This window comes from Thamnophis sirtalis, unplaced genomic scaffold (assembly GCF_051295495.1).
Source record: "Thamnophis sirtalis isolate CommonGarterSnake01/CBP01778 unplaced genomic scaffold, rThaSir2_p1.2 scaffold_9, whole genome shotgun sequence".
NCBI lineage: Eukaryota > Metazoa > Chordata > Lepidosauria > Squamata > Natricidae > Thamnophis > Thamnophis sirtalis.
Window position 1 is genome coordinate 29353532 of NW_028261389.1, and position 17111 is coordinate 29370642.

Below are 17111 nucleotides of genomic sequence, written 5' to 3' on the forward strand. Positions count from 1 at the left end.
ATCCCATCAATTCTGGTCACTAAAAACCAATGGAAATTTGTGACATTTTTACCCTGCTTGCCATCTTGCAACTGGGTGATCAATGATGAAGATCAGATAAATGCTTTAGGGGTCTTTTGATTTCATCTAACAGAGATCTGTTAGTCATTAGATTTATAACCCGCATTTCTTTCATAACAGAATTAACAGTATTGTACCAAATACACTCCTTTTTTTAAGCGTGGTTGCCGTCAGGCCTATAACATACAAACGTAGAACGTTTCTTCGCATTGGCAGCAGATTAACACGGTCCCGCTTAGCCCTACAGTATTTTAAGTTGTCCGCCAAACGGACTTTTTATACCGGCGGCTTCCGGTTTACAAGGGAAGTTCCACAAATTCGGTTGCCGGAAGACTTTCTTTGCTGCAACTTTCTCAGCCCGGTCGGCTGTTCGGCGGTGTGCGTTCTCTTTTTTCCGTGCTCTTAAGCCCGCCATGTCGTATCCGGTGGACGATTACGAAGAGGTACAAGCTTTACGTATCTATTCACCGAGGTCTTGATTGGCGTGTGGGAGTGGGGACCTTCGTGTATGGTTTTGCTTGGCAATTTCAGATAAAAGGGATGGGCGGGCGCCTCCCTATAGTGCAGAGGGTCCCCAATCTTGGCAACTTTAAGACTTGTGGACTTCAACTCCCAGGATTCCTCAGCCAGCTTTGCTTTGCTGAGGGATTCTGGGAATTGAAGTCCACAAGTCTTAAAGTTGCCAAGGTTGGAGACCCCTGCTGTAGTGGAAAGAAGAGGGGTTACTAGGCTGAGTTGTTATTAAAAGCAAAGCCGAGAATAAGGGTCTTGTTTTCCAAATCCGTGGGTGTCCACATATGAGAGGGAGGGGGGCAACGATTAAATATGTTGCACTGTGTTATCTGTACCAGATTCAAGCCTTCCCTTCCCACACTCTCTTTTTGCAGGGCTCTTACGATCCATATGCTTATACAGGGGATTATGATTTACACACAGGTGAGTCTGTATACTTTCGTGTTGATGGTCCTCCTACTTCGAATTTATGTTAGAAAAAGAATACTATCCTAGGTGTGTGTTGTGCTACAGCCCCCCCCCCCCCATTTTAACCTACGACTGTAAATTAAAAGCAATTGGCAAAGAAACAAACTGGGGAAAATTTAAGTTGCTAAACCAAAGATAGGTCAACATACTTTCTTTCCATGAGAAAAAAATATCAAAAGTTTAATAAAGCACATAGTTATCCATATATTTTTTTGCTAGAAATTGAATAAAGAAGTGGGCTGGACTCAAAGCACTTCTAGCAAAAAAAAAAAAGGATAACTATGTGCTTTATTAAACTTTTGATATTTTTCTCTTATGGAAAGAAAGTACTTTGACCTATCTTTGGTTTAGCAACTTTAATTTTTTTCCCGGTTTGTTTCTTTGCCAATTGCTTTTAATTTGCAGTGGTAGGCTAAAACGTGAAAACAAAATTGAGTGGAAACTAGAGATTAAAACAATCTGGCTATACAAAATAACTCCTAGGCATTTCCATTCTTGTACTTTCCATTCTTTTTTTAAAATCCAGCACATACTATATTTCCCCCCTCCCCCCTAGGACCCCATCTCCCTTCCCCCCCTGACTTCCCAGAGCCCGTACACGGTATAGCTTTTTATCAAACACACTCTGAAATATATTAAAACCAAGGAAATTAAAAAAAAAAAAATCAGTAAAGTCTCTACGTTGAACTCAGCTTCTTGCCGTTACTCAAACTTTAAGCAGTTTACATTATTCCTAATCTTAGTTGTTTGATTACCTGCAGGATTTCCCCAGAGGTTATTTGTTGGTTCAACTTTTGCCTGTACTCTTCTCTAACCAGGGGTATTATCTCTTTATCTAAGTATCTGTCTATATCTAAACCCTTAATTTTGTCCCCTTTGTACAATTCTGTAAAAAAAAAAATTCCCGGAATGCCTTTTAAATCTCCTCCTGTTAAAACACCTCCTTCCCTCTATAACACAATTTGGATACATTTCAAATTTTTCTTTTAATTTCCTCTTCCAATTCTTTTCGTTTTTGCCCTAGTTTATGTCTATGTATTTTGTTTATATTCATCAGTACTCCTCTCATATACGCTTTGCTTGCATCCCATACAAATTCCATGAAAGTACCCTTATTCTTATTCAGAACAAAGTATTCAGATAGCAATTTTTTACAATCATTAATATACTTTTCATATCTAAATAAACTCTCATTCGACCTCCAAGATCTTCTTGCCTGCACTACCCTTCCCAATTCTGTCCAAACTGGGTTATGGTCCGAAAGGACCCTCGCCGCAATCTTTGTCTTCTTCACCCTAGAAAATAAATCATTAGTGATTTGTATAAAATCAATCCTTGAAAGGGATAGATGTCCATCAGAAAAAAGGGTGAGGTCATATGCCTCTGCGTTTCTTTCTCACCAAACATTTCTCAATTCGAAGTTGTCCATCAAGTCTTTTTCCCTTCTAGAATTAGGTCTAATGCGATATATCTTCCAAAGGGATCTGCATTCTTGTAATCTATTGTAGGTGTTTTATTCAGATTGGCTGGTTTAAGAATAATGGGATTTTATTTAATACATATTTTTTAAAGTTGTCCAAATTCAAATGTCCACTCAGTTATGGAACTCACTTGGGTGATTATAGAGCAATTACTCTCTCCCAAAACAAATTACTTCTTCGGGTAGTTTTAAGAATATGAAAAAAAAGCTTTCCGTATGTTTTCTGAATTTGCCAGTTGAAAAGCAAATTTTAATTAAGAAAAAATGTTACTGACTTAGATACCAAGAATACTGTGGCTTAAATTCACATTGTGACGCTGGATAGCATCCATAGTAGAACAAAACACATCAATACTATTAAAAAGCCCAACTTAAATTAGTAGAAAAGCAATATAAAAGCAAGGTTAAAAAAAACCCAAGAAATAAGATGGAATGACTGCAAAGCATGCAAGGAATGCATCTAATGTTAACTAACACATTTAGCAATCTCCAAATTCATGGGATCCCCAAGCTCATCAGCAAAAAACATTTTCGAGGGCCTTTCAGAATGCCTGCTCTTGTTCTATACACTTTTTTTCCTCTGACCTATGTTGTCTTGTTTAGTAATATTCATGTTGCGGGCCTCCACAGTAACCCTAATGTTGCCAAAGTGTTGAGTGGCCTATGATGGGCTGTGAGCCTCAGACAGACAGATAGATATCATCATGTAAATGCTGCTATTATATATTTTATCCGCAAAACCAGAGCCGCAAATGCTCCAACAATGGTGCCCACACATGTCTGCCTGACATGTGGCAGAACATTTCATGCCTGTATAGATGTTACCAGCCACCTGCGGATACATCATAGACAACCTACAACTTGTTAGATGTCAAGATCCTCTTAAAACATGATGGACGAACATCATCAATATTCATGTTTGTTAGCCTCCACAGTAACCCTAATGTTGCCAAAGTGTTGAGTGGCCTGTGATGGGCTATGAGCCACAGACAGACAGACGGATATCATCATGCGAATGCTGCTTTTATATATTTTCATCATAATATATTGTTGCAAGTAATGAAATTTGCATGGATGGCATCATCAGTAGGTTATCATTTCTCTTCTCATTCCTCCTTTCTGGCATCTGCCCATGTTCGTATTTGAAGAATTTTATTAAAAATGAGGATTCTAAAACAGATGCATGCATTTAAATGTTAGATTTAAAATGTTACTATTCTATGTCTTCCTGATGTTATGTTTTGATATAGTTGTTATATCTTGTATTTCATAGGAGATCCAAAACAGGATTTAGCCTATGAACGGCAATATGAACAGCAAACGTTTCAGGTGATTCCAGAAGTGATAAAAAATTTTATCCAGTACTTTCATAAGACTGTTTCAGATCTGATTGACCAGAAAGTGTATGAGCTTCAGGCCAGTCGCATATCTAGTGATGTCATTGATCAGAAGGTGTATGAGATCCAAGACATCTATGAAAACAGGTAGGATTTCTTTTGCTTCAGAAAAGAGCAAGAATTATCAGTATGGATAGTTCTTATTATGGTTCAATTATATTTAAAAAGATAAAATATTAATGAGCTATATAATTGTGACTATATAATTGTAAATAATTAAAGTTTATGCAGATGTGAGAAAAATGGTAAGAAAGATGCTAAAGAACAAGATTGTAATGTGCCATCTGCTCACATGATGGCATATACCACTGAAAAATCTTTTTCTTTAGCATCTTTCTTACCACTTTTCTCATGGAAATCTTTATATATGTAGAGTTGGTAAAAAGTGAGAGAGGGTCATGTAAATTGTGGTAGTTTGTTATATAGGTTTATTATAATCAGTCATGCCATGATTTTCTAAATACTGATGTGTATTGCAGTTGGACCAAACTAACAGAAAGGTTCTTTAAAAACACGCCGTGGCCAGAAGCAGAAGCTATTGCCCCACAGGTTGGAAATGGTAAGAATTTTAAATAGAATATGTTTTTCTGACTTTTATCCTGTATTGGAAGAGTAATTGGGGGGGGGGGGGGACACGACAGTACATATTGAAGAAGACAGATTTAAGAATTGCATTGAACTCTCTTAATTCTAAATGATTCCTTTAATGTAACAGGATATGTCACATGTGATCTGATTTGACCCACATTTCCAACATTTATATGATAAGCCTAAAATTGAGATTCAGCAGAAGACTTTATTCTTTTTTTATCGTATACCTGGCTTGTTTTTTGTACTGAAATTGTGAGACATGTGACAAATTTATAAGATGGTATAAAGAAATATTGTCCTTGAACTTTTGCATCCTATCCTACTGTATTAAGATATTGATATTATATTTTCAACAAATTAGAGGGTCTCTGTTGCCAGAAGAAATCTCCTATCTTAACCGCATTTCCTATTTGCATCACTCAGTATCCTTGAATAAAATTTTAACAATGCCACTTGATGCTTGAAGACAATGCCACTTGATGCTTGAAGATTTTATACTGTAGTACAATACTGAAAATTTTAATATACAACATGACTAGTTTTTATCAAAATAAGAATAGCCTGTTTTTATTATAGTTGCATTTAATGGATCTTAATGGCAGTGTAGGATCACCAATTATGAGATATCTCAGATGCTCATTAGCAAGAGAGACTGTAATCAGATGAAAATGTATTTGTAGCATATTCTAGCATATCATATTTGTTAACTTTCAGATAGCATATGAAATTTTATTTACCAGAGAATCATGCTGTTGATAGGCTTTGACCTGTATTTGTTATAGGAATTTTTTAAAAAAATTTTATTTTATCAATTTCATATATACATTCACAATTTTTGGATTTCTGATATATTTTATAATTTTCACTTGTATGAAAAGTTGAAAACCAATTGAATGAAAAGGCAAATACAAACACAACAATTTATAAATTTTCTTTACTTGTAGATGCTGTGTTCCTGATTTTGTACAAGGAGTTGTATTACAGACACATCTATGCTAAAGTCAGTGTGAGTATCAGGTTTAGATTGTCCTTAGTGAAAAATACATTTATTTTTTGTTCACTGTTTGCTAAGAATTCTGAGACCATATATTCATTCATTTTAGAAATTCAGACAACTATTTACTCTTTTCTTCATTTATTGCAGGGTGGCCCAACCCTGGAACAAAGATTTGAATCTTATTACAATTACTGTAATCTCTTCAACTACATTCTTAGTGAGTCTTTAAAATTATATAATTCTTTGTATTGTACAAGGGGTAATAAGAATATATCTTTTATATTAGCATTTATTCAATTTAACATCTTAATATATAACTCTGTTCCCAAATGTGTTTTTCCCAGAAGCCTTCTGAAGCTCTCTGACCCCTTTTGTTAGTACTGTATATCTTCATTTTTTAAAAGAAAAATCCCTTTCTTTATTCTGATTTTTTTACATCTCTGTTTGGTTTTTTTCTTTTCCTTTTTACATTTCGTTCTGTTAAAGAAATGATCTGCTATGATATAGTGTTTACTTAGAATGCCTAGAAAACAATACAAGCATGTAAAATTAAACCAAGAAGCAATAGTGCAAGCTGTTAAATTAGTAAATATTCAGTGTTCGTTAACTAATGGTGGGATCTAATTTGGATTAAAAGTAATTCTGTTAGAAAATGCAGCAATGTAGTGTCCCCCCACCCCCACCCCAAATTTGTAAATAAATTACATTATGAAGGGTTTTAGCACAATGCACAATGGTTTAATAATGCTATAAAGCTAGGTTCTAACTTGTTTTGGAACTGCGCAGTCAATAGTCCAGGATCTCCTCTTAATTATTTTATCGGTAAGATGTGGAGAGAACAAAGACATATAGACTCTTTGTCTTGTATTATTCATTCTATATATTCTATTTGAATGTTCCTTTCTAGATGCAGATGGCCCAGCTCCTCTAGAACTACCCAATCAGTGGCTCTGGGATATTATAGATGAATTTATATATCAGGTATAAAAATGGATTGTTCTCTTATATCTATTCCACGTGCCTTTTTTAACACTGATGAAAATCTACAAAGATCACTAGAATCAGATACTAAGCATGCAAGTAATTTGCAAAAAACTTCCTAAAGCAGTAAGACTTCCAGCAGCTTTGTGGTTGGAATGTTTATATTTTTCTTTTTGGGTCTTGGAACACTGCAGATATCCAAATATATATATATATATGCATAGAAAGAAGGGTTTATTTTTATACAGGTATATAAGATTGCAATTTGTATGGAATTTTGTGTGCTCGACAGAATTTAAAATCTGTTTTGTGCCAGCTCTGTTTGACATATACTATAGATATTTTGGATACAAATATGCCTATTTTTAGTGACTTGAATAATATTTTTATGATGAGTTGTAATTTTATTCAGGGTTCTCACATGATTTGCTTTTCCTCCTACAAATTGTTAGAGCTACAATTTGGTTTCTAATTAGCACTGAGGAAACTTTACTATTTTCATTTGTAAAATAGTATTTAGTTTGGTTTTGCAAACTAAATGCAACATAAAATTGGTACTCATTGATGAACTGTTCTTCCTTTCTCCCTTTTGTCTTTGGATAATTCCAATTTATTCAGTCATTTCATTTTTATTCTGGTTATATAAAAAAAATCCAAGGAGGAAAATAATACCATCCTAATTTTCTCTTGCATTCTCTATATCCTTGTAAAGTTTCAGTCCTACAGTCAGTATCGCTGCAAGACTGCCAAGAAATCTGAGGAAGAAATTGATTTCTTGAGGTTAAATCCTAAGATCTGGAATGTCCACAGTGTTCTTAATGTGTTATATTCCATAGTGGACAAATCCAACATCAACAGGCAACTGGAAGTCTATACCAGTGGAGGTAAGGAAATAAATATTTTTAAATGAGTGGGCTTTCCCATGATCAATTATCAATAATAATTATCCAGTAATTTATTCATGAGGAAGGTCTAGCAATTTTCATTCTGATCATGTCTTCAACTGTTTCATTCTGATCAGGAATCAAGCTGGCAGATTGAAATGTGCATTTTCACTGTTGCATTAAAGTTCACATATATAGTTTCAATTTTTTTTCCCCTTAGGTGATCCTGAGAGTGTTGCTGGAGAATACGGTCGTCATTCTTTATATAAGATGTTGGGCTATTTTAGCCTTGTGGGCCTGCTGCGCCTCCATTCATTGTTGGGTGATTATTATCAAGCCATCAAGGTTCTGGAAAATATTGAGCTTAACAAGAAGGTAATAAGAGCCACTTTTGTGTTAATAGCAGTTATAGCAATAGCAGTTAGACTTATATACCGCTTCATAGGGCTTTCAGCCCTCTCTAAGCGGTTTACAGAGTCAGCATATTGCCCTCACAGTCTGGGTCCTCATTTCACCCACCTCGGAAGGATGGAAGGCTGAGTCAACCCTGAGCCGGTGAGATATGAACCGCTGAACTGCAGATAACAGTCAGCTAAAGTGACCTGCAGTACTGCACCCTAACCACTGCGCCACTTCGGCTCTTTAAAAAATTGCACTTTTTTTAAAGGACATTTCCCTTCTGGAATATTTATTTATTTGCATGGATTTATATCACAATCCGTCTCATGAATATGGCTCTGGACAGCTATAATTATATAAATGTATAGATTTTGTTTGCTAGGATGCTAAATGTTCTGCAAAATGTTTTTTTCTCTAAACAATAGTTGTCAGGTTGAGCCTGTTGGATGTCTCATAACTGTACGATGAGATTTCCAACTTACTTTTATTCTTTGTACTGAAAAGAGATGTGGAGTCTCTTTAAAAGTTTCTGTTGCTTTTATATTCTCAGGCATTTAAATACTAAGCCATCCGTTACTGTTTAGGTTTTGCATTTCATACAAAATGGTACTTTTCAAGCTATAACCCATATTTAACGCTAATATAATTTAGAAAATTAATGCATATTCCAAGATTAGTTCTTTTCTTCTCTGGTGACTGTTAGCTGTGCTTCTCCCCTTATATCCAACCTACTTTCCCCTTGCTATTCCCCTACTATAAATCTACTATTCCCTTGATTCCAAATAAATCATATAAATTGTATATTATAAACAAGCGAATATGGGGAAAAACAGTAATCTGTATACAGTAGATATAGCCCCATCTAATTTGGGCTCTGTTTGAGCTGAAAATAAACAGTCCCTGTGATTTCACACAGGATTGCCATGATTTCCCTTGACAGCTACTTGCTGTCAAGTACAGAGTTGGGGAAGGTTGTAATAGGAGATCTCTACAATGGTGAAATTGTTACATTGTACCTTTTAATCAGAGAAAAATGTGTATCTCTGCCTCTCTTTTTTTTGCCAGCTAGCTGAAGATAACTATTTTAAAATATATATGAACAAGTTTGGGTTAAAAATGCTGAATACATTTGCTTTTAAAATCATAGATTGGTTTAAATAGAATAAAATAACAACATCTTGTTGCTCAAGTTTAAGGTACTCTGCAGTGGAGGGTTCCGGATCCCGTTGCAACTGGTACAGTGCAACGGGGCTGGGTGTCCACCACATGAACGTGCGCAACATGCACACAGCGCGCACATGTGTACTTACCGCCTGTGATGCTCCACGATGCCTCCGCAATGTTCCAGCTGTTTGGTGGAGTGTCGTGCAGGCGCCGTAGGCTCCATGCGCGTAAGCCCCGAACAGCTCAAATACCGGTAAGGAGGGCAGGTGGTGCTCCCAGCAGACACCAGTACGCCCGTACCAGGGCATACTGGTCATATCCCACCACTGGTACTCTGTTTCTCTTCCTTATGTTTGCTGCAAGGAACTTAACAGGCCTATCTCTCTGAAAATTGTAGGATTAAAATGCTTCAGTAAGATTGAATAAGGAGGTGCTCTGCTTCCTGCAGTGCTTCAGAGACACTATAGAGCAGTACAGGTCGTCCTCAACTTACATCAGTCCATTTAGTGACTGTTTGAAGTTACAACAGCGCTGAAAAAAGTGACTTATGACCATTTTTCATACTTACAACCATTGCAGCATTCCCATGGTTACATGAACAAAATTCGTACACTTGGCAACTGACTCATATTTATGATGGCTGCAGTGTTCTGAGGTTATGTGATCACCTTTTGTGACCTGACAATCAAACTCAAGGAGGATGCCAGATTCACTTAATAACCGTATTACTAATTTAATGACTGTAGAGATTCACTTAACAACTGTGGGGAAAAGGTAGTAAAATGGAGCAAAATTCACTTAACAACTGTCTGACTTAGCAATAGAAATTTTGAGCTTACTTGTTAATTGTAAATATGCCGCCAAGTCCTTACATTATAGCCTTTGGAATGATGCTATTCACTCTTTGTAGCCCCCGATAGCATTTCTTTCTTGACTCCTCCTGTGCTGAGCAATGTCTCCTTTCTCCCTTCTCAGAGCATGTACTCACGAGTGCCAGAATGCCAGGTTACCACCTATTACTATGTTGGTTTTGCATACTTCATGATGCGACGCTACCAAGATGCAATCCGTGTCTTTGCTAATATTCTGCTTTATATTCAGAGGACCAAGAGCATGTTCCAGAGAACAACTTACAAATATGAAATGGTAAAATGTAGAAAGGCTTCTCTCCTCCTTGACAATTCTTTCCTGTTTGTGAATAGTGCCAATGATCTTCTTTCAGCCCAATTCTATCAGTATCTCTTTCACTGATATCAAGAAGTATGTTGTACCCAGCTTTCAGCTTTCAGTTCAAGTCATTTGTTTAAAAATGTACAAATGCTTTCTGGTTTAGCTGAGCCATATTTACCTACCTGGCATCAATAGCTCCTGCCAGATGCATCCAGTATGTAACTGATTAAATCTTTCAGGAGAGTATTAATTCTTTGATCCTTTTCATTTGCCCTAGGTATATCAAACTTCAGTCTTCACTTTTGGACACTTTGATAATTTGATTTAATGTGTCTATTTCCCTAGTCTGCTGTTGTGCTGCTGATGCCCTCTCCACTTTCCCATCCTTTCATGTAGTGATACTTTTTTCAAAATTTGTTTCTATGGGACCAGATCCTTATTGTGAATGGTGCAAACCTTTATACTCTTTGTTAATGTACTGTATTTTTTGGAGTATATGACACACACACACACACACCCAAGGTGAAAATTTGGGTGCATCTAATACACCGAATGTAGCCCCGTCCACCTGCTGGCTTCTGCCTCCCAGCAATTTGCCTCCTTGCGGCAAACAGCCCATTTCAGTTTCAGCACAGCCTGATTAGCACAAGCAGCTGATTGTCAGTTGGATTGGGCTCCCCATCACCTGTTTCAGGCTGCAGGGATTGCCATTGCCTATTGCTGCCTTTGTGCACCTCATTTTCAGCCTCTGTGCGCCCCATTTTCGGCCCATTCTGATCCCTGGAACGGGCAGAAAACGGGATGCAGAAAGGCCGAAAACGAGGCATGCGGAGACCGAAAATGGGGGTGCAGAGGCGGCAATAGGCAAAGGCAATCTTTGCAGCCTGAAACAGTTGATCATAAGGAGGCCCGACAATCAGCTGCTTGTGCTAATCAGGCTGTGCTGAAACTGAAACTGGTTGTTTGCTGTTTTCTCCAAGGAGGCAATTTGTTGATAGGTAGAGGTAAATCTTTTTCCCCTTGTTTTTCTCCCCAAAAGCTAAGTGCGCCTTATACTTTGGAACATCTTATACTCCAAAAAATACACTATATCCTGTCTGGTGAAATTCCTACCAGCATATGCTTAAGTTGGTATCTCAGTTCCTCCTATTCTTGCTGTTATTTTCTTAAATATGGCAATCACTTCTGTCATGAATTCTCATAGACAGCTTTCCTTATTGGATTGGTCTTCAAAGTTAATGTTCAAAGAGCTGAGAACTCTTTGGGATTTTATTTTTTAAGTGTTCCTTAGAAGGGGGCGGGGGCAAGAATAGGCAAGAGACTTAAAAATAGTTATTTAAAGACACCAAAAGCATACAATGTATATTTCAAAGCACTTTAAAAAAATCCCTTTATATTAAGCTAACCCAATTATCCAAAGGACTTGGTCTATTAAGCAGAACTAGAATGATGCCACTGTCTATGTTCAGGGAGCTTAATGGATCAGGGCAGCTTTTATTTTCAGTTTGTGTGTCAGTGTACGTTTGCTTGCTTAGTTTTTACTTTGGAAAGCTACCCATGCATTCATGACAAAAGTGAGACTTAAGGGTGTGCTACTTGGCAAGTAGCTGCTACACACATATCTTCTTAGATGTGAAGTGTAACTTAACTCTAATGTTTCTCACGGGAATTGTTTATTTTTCAGATTAACAAGCAAAATGAGCAGATGCATGCTCTTCTGGCCATTGCTCTTGCCATGTATCCAATGCGCATTGATGAAAGCATTCACCTGCAGCTCAGAGAGAAATATGGGGATAAGATGCTACGGATGCAGAAGGGAGACCCCCAGGTATATGAGGAGCTGTTCAGCTATTCTTGTCCCAAATTTGTTTCGCCCGTAGTACCCAACTACGACAATGTGCATCCCAATTATCATAAGGAACCATACCTGCAGCAGTTGAAGGTCTTTGCTGATGAAGTCCAGCAGCAAGCTCAGCTGTCCACCATTCGCAGTTTCCTAAAACTGTACACTACTATGCCTGTGACTAAACTGGCTGGCTTCTTGGACCTCACAGAGCAAGAATTCTGCATCCAACTGCTGGTCTTCAAACACAAAATGAAAAACCTGGTCTGGACAAGTGGCATCTCCGCCTTGGATGGAGAGTTCCAGTCAGCTTCTGAGGTGGACTTCTACATTGACAAGGTTTGACATTTCTCCAACCCTTCTGACAATAGTACATAGTACCTGAACTTGATACTATTTAGATGTACTGAACTCCAGTCAACAGGATACATCCCAACAACTGGAATGTATCATCATCAAACTCATTTACATCTTCTCTTGGGTTTGAGTTCCTTTATACACGTGAGATTAATCTGTGTTGGAAACTGATATACAAATGAGACATTCCCACATTCCCTTGCCTTGACTCTTTCTCAGGGGCCATATAGAAGTAGTGGGGGGGGGGGGCAATCCCTTCTCTGAAACCCTTCCCTTGTGAGACCAGATCACTAGGCCACCTCTCTTAGGGGCATGAGCTTCAGGTAGAAACCCCCAAACAGACTAAAACAGACTAAATCCAGCCTAAGATAATATCAGGTAACATGACAAGTCTGTTTTCATGACAGCAAATCCTAATTTGGACAAACATGTCATGTTTCAGCATATGATACAAGGCAGTATAAAAATAAAACCCTAATCCCAGCCTAGAGCAGACATAATACCCAGCAGATGTTTCCTAGCAGAATCTGGATATGTTGCTAACTTCTACTTGCCTTTTGGCAGGACATGATCCATATTGCAGATACAAAAGTTGCTCGGCGCTATGGGGATTTCTTCATCCGTCAGATTCATAAGTTTGAAGAGGTAAGCTAATGGATAAATGCACAAGCGAAACTTATTAACAAATAAATGGCATTGTTTCCAAAACCTGGTGGCCATGAAACTTAAAACACTTCTTTCTTGCTTCAGTCTGGGCTTCTTTCCATACAAAGGTGGTCAAACATTAAAAGAGCACCAGTTATTCCAAACAGTATTTGTATGCAACCCCAAAATGAAGCAATTGCTTGCATTGCTGCCCTCTTTCTGTGAGAAAAGGGAGTTGTCAGAAAGATCCCATGCATTTTGCCACCCAGAGAGCAAAATATGGCTGTTTTAGCTATCCTGAAGAGGTCACTGCATTACCCAGCAATCTATCCAAAGGGGTAAAGATGTTTCTGTGTGTGTATGTGTAAGTAAAATGATTATCCCTACTTCCTATTTTGTTTTTAAAAAACAAATGGCTCAGTGCTCTCTATTGAGGTCATTTAACATGGGATCATGGTGGAAAAATGGAGGGAAGCTATCAGATGAGCATCATGTAAAGCTGCCTTGTGATTAAGCCCTCAAAGATCGTCAGACTGCTGGGAGTTGGCAAGCTCTCGTGGAGGGGGTGACGGCTCCCCCCTCCTTGAATTGCCTGCTTTGTTTTTATTCTGGATAGAAGAGCAAGAATGGAGAGTTCTAAAACCCTTCTTTGCCATCATACCAGAATTCAGTTCCTAATTACTTGTAATCAACAAATTGTATATACAAGGTTTGTTCAGAGTTGTGTGGTGCACTTTTATCATTATTATTTTTAAAATAAAACCAAGATACCAGCCAGCTTCATAAGGGCTAACTATGGTAATGCATAGTTAAAATGGCCTCAATTATAACTATGCTCTTCAGATGCCTTACTTAATCCTAGCCATTGTAGATATCATATTGCCTTAAGTGGCATGATTGTAGTTATGTTGAAAAGTAGGGGTCAGGGGATCCCTACTGCACAAAGAGTTTGCCCTTATAAGAATGAAAGGTCAGAGTCGGTGAAGGATGCTCTCCTAGACTGCAACTTTTTTTTGCAGAGGCTTGCCAAGATATAAGCAGCTTATGTTACAAATAATGCCAGGGAAATTTAATTTTGAAAATGCTAATTTTGGGCTGTCTAATGAAGATCACAAGGTGACTTACAACAGCCAGTTGGAGTTATTTTTGCAGTGACTGTCAAGCAATGGGTACAACAAATGGTTTAAACAGAAATGGCTGAATTATTTTGAATATATTGTATATAGTTGAGCAATGGTAAATATTAATTTCTGTAATATGTACTTTCTGTTGGTTTTCTTGATCACAAAAATCTTACAACTTTATACATGCATGCCCATTATGTTGTTCCCTGTCAGGTTCATCATTGTGTAAGGAGATGAAAGGAATAAGAATCAATAAACCAAAGAAACATCTAAAATAAGAGAAAGGAAGCAGCTGGTTTTAATTTATATCATCACCACTTCTGCATTTCCCTTTCCCTTTCAAAATACATACAAACCATCTTTGTTTCCATCATATCTACGCATGCCTTTTATTATTCTGGTGTTTTTTTTCAGGACTTTATTAATTTCTTCTCAGTCTTTCCCTTTCTCTTAACCCATGTGTTATTTTTTACCTGCAATTTGATGATCATTTATTTTTTCTATAGGGCTAAACCAATTCAACATATTGATCTCTTATATTTAGTCTACATTCTTATTGTGTCCACTCATTTCTAATTATTTCCTTGTTTTATCACATATATTTAAGTACACTGTTCCCACTCTATTTGGCTTTATGCTTCTCTTGACATATCCGAATCTCACTCCTATATAACAAAGTGGGCAGAAGCACACTTTTTATGCAGCTATTTTTGCTATTTCTGATGAATTTCTTGCAATAGATTATACTGCTCAGTGCTGTTCTCCTAGTATTTACACATCTTAAAATTTCTACATTTTCCTATCTAAGCATTTGTTACGATTCAAAAATTCATCTACTTGGTCTATTTTCCCTCATTTTGCCATTCATCATTGTTCACTGTTTTCCTTGCAAAAATTCATTTAATTTTGCTGCACCATACAATTTAACATTTGATGAAATTATTCAGGTTCTCAATCAACAACATGCAACAAAGCATTCCTTACACATTTCTTTAGAAATGCATTAAACAATCAAGGTCATATCACACATCCTCCCTCTAACTACTGAGCCATTTGCTAAGCAATCTGTTTATTTCTACACTTGTGATTCTTGCAGCAAACACTGATTATAATCAGCAGTTAATACTCCATAATAATAAAAACATTCCATGATTCTGATCTCTATCACTTTATTGGGTGGCTTTTCTAATGTCATAATTTGGAATAATCTTTCTCCATATCTATCTCTATCACATCTTAAATTTTTTCTGCACATTTCATGTACAGCACAATTCCCTGCGTCCCACCAACTAGGAGATAAAATGTAGTATATTGACTCACCTTCAGAATACATAACTAATTGGTCACATTTGCATGAGTGGGGATTACATGATTGGTGAAGGAGAGAATAAGGAAGTCTCTAGAAATGCATAATATAGCATAAAAATTTGGAAAATGATGCAGGAGATGAAATAATACTGTCTAATGAGGTTTCTGAAAGCAATCCCAAGAGTAAAAAGTTTTGAGATGACCAGCTGGATGAATGAGTACGAATTCTTTGCAACCACCATCTTTGCTATGAATCTCCCAATTTCAATAACCCCAAAATTCTTTTTCTAGGTTGTTTTTTTAGCAGTTGAATAGTCATTTTCCAGAAATGATTATTTCTAAACAATTTTGCCAGTAGAAATTTGGATAAAATCATTTACAGTTTGTATAATTTGCAGATGCTCATCTCTTTTTACAAATACATTGGTGGTCTGACCTCAAATCTGTCCACCTTAGCAGTCTGCATGCGGGCTAGATTTGATTTATTCAGCTGCAGTCAGCATTCTTGGTAGGATGCAGACAATTGTTTGGAGAATGTATAATTGCGGCAATGACACTGAAGTGCTTAACTATGAGGGTATTTATCTCCCCCTCCCCCAGTTAACTTGTAATTAGATGTCTGTCTCTTTCAGTTGAACCGTACCCTGAAGAAGATGGGCCAGAGACCTTGAGACTTCTTGCATCAGCTATTTGTCCTATTTTGAAGAGGGCAAGCCTGGAAGAAATATGAGCTAAGAATTTTGGAATTTTCTGTAATCTCTGCAATTTTTTCTTGGACAGCAGATGGCTGTGCTCATACAAAAAAACCTAGAAGGTCTAATTAAATAAATGACATTTCTTTGTGTCTCTGGAGTTTGTTCATTTGTCCCTTTGAGGGAGAAATAGCTAATCTTTGGCTGCTTTTGATATCTTGGTTGTAGGGCCTTCCTACTTTCATTCTACTGGAAGTGTTTTTGGATAGCTAGCAGAGTGTTTGCCAGGACTGAAGCACAGGTCTTCACCTCTGTTTTGAAATGTGATCTGTATTGATGCTGATTTCACAAAAATGTGAGCCTGCCCTTTCTCCTATAGCTTTAGAATGCAAAACCACAATGCCCTGCATTGTTAAAAGAAAGGAAACGAGAAAATGCTACATGTCCAAATGATTTCCGTGAGACTGTAGATTTAATCCCTCTAAGATTGAATGCCTCAGAGTATCTTCCAGATTTTTTATGATGTGTTTTTTTTTTCTTTTTCTTTTAATGTAAGGCACTGGGACAGGAAAGGTGAAGTCTCTAAATCAGGCTCAGCTCTTGGTGACCTCATGGAGATGCTCACGCATAATTTTTGGCAATATCCATGTGTCTTGTTTTTTTTTAATGTGCAAAATCAGAGTGAAGTTGACATATAGCACTCTTCTTATCCCCTAGGATTAAATTTCTCTCCCTTTTAAAAATCATACTGAAATATACTGCAAACAAACCTTCAGTCTTTTTATATGAAATAAAAGCAATTATGACTACAGTCCCATGTAAATTGGAAATCATTCTCTTGAACATGGTAGTTTTAGAAAACATACTAGGATTGGGCTGCCCAAAGGTCTGTTTGCTTACATTGGATGAAATGTTAGGGGGTTTCAGTATGTGACTAAGTATAGCACATGTTATGGAACGCTTTTGACAATAATGAAACAACATTGCTAAAAAATATCAGCCATTTGTTCATGCCAGACTCCTTCCAGCTTTCCTAGT

At 37.1% G+C, this 17111-nt stretch overlaps 1 protein-coding gene across 2 annotated transcripts; it reads left to right on the forward strand.

The window, feature by feature from the left end:
• Positions 1 to 353: 353 nt before the first annotated feature.
• On the forward strand, positions 354 to 16225 carry EIF3L (eukaryotic translation initiation factor 3 subunit L). 2 transcript variants are annotated; one of them, XM_087723174.1, is made up of 13 exons: positions 354 to 503; positions 948 to 996; positions 3795 to 4005; positions 4398 to 4477; positions 5454 to 5515; positions 5654 to 5723; positions 6414 to 6487; positions 7200 to 7371; positions 7592 to 7746; positions 9910 to 10080; positions 11789 to 12286; positions 12869 to 12949; positions 16014 to 16225. In XM_087723174.1, exons 1-13 carry the CDS (start codon positions 474 to 476, stop codon positions 16050 to 16052), a joined length of 1692 nt encoding a protein of 563 aa, XP_087579300.1. In that variant the 5' UTR covers positions 354 to 473; the 3' UTR covers positions 16053 to 16225. The 2 variants fall into 2 exon arrangements, with proteins under 2 accessions (XP_087579300.1, XP_087579301.1); XM_087723175.1 differs by lacking the exons at positions 354 to 503; positions 948 to 996; positions 4398 to 4477 and having other exon boundaries at positions 3796 to 4005.
• The last annotated feature ends 886 nt before the right edge of the window (positions 16226 to 17111 follow it).

Bases quoted from the DNA above. Each gene is read 5' to 3' on its own strand.
- EIF3L (XM_087723174.1), top strand. From the start codon at position 474: ATGTCGTATCCGGTGGACGATTACGAAGAG. The intron at 4,006-4,397 runs GTAGGATTTCTT...TGTGTATTGCAG, and splicing joins CAAGACATCTATGAAAACAG to TTGGACCAAACTAACAGAAA. The intron at 12,950-16,013 runs GTAAGCTAATGG...TGTCTCTTTCAG, and splicing joins AGATTCATAAGTTTGAAGAG to TTGAACCGTACCCTGAAGAA.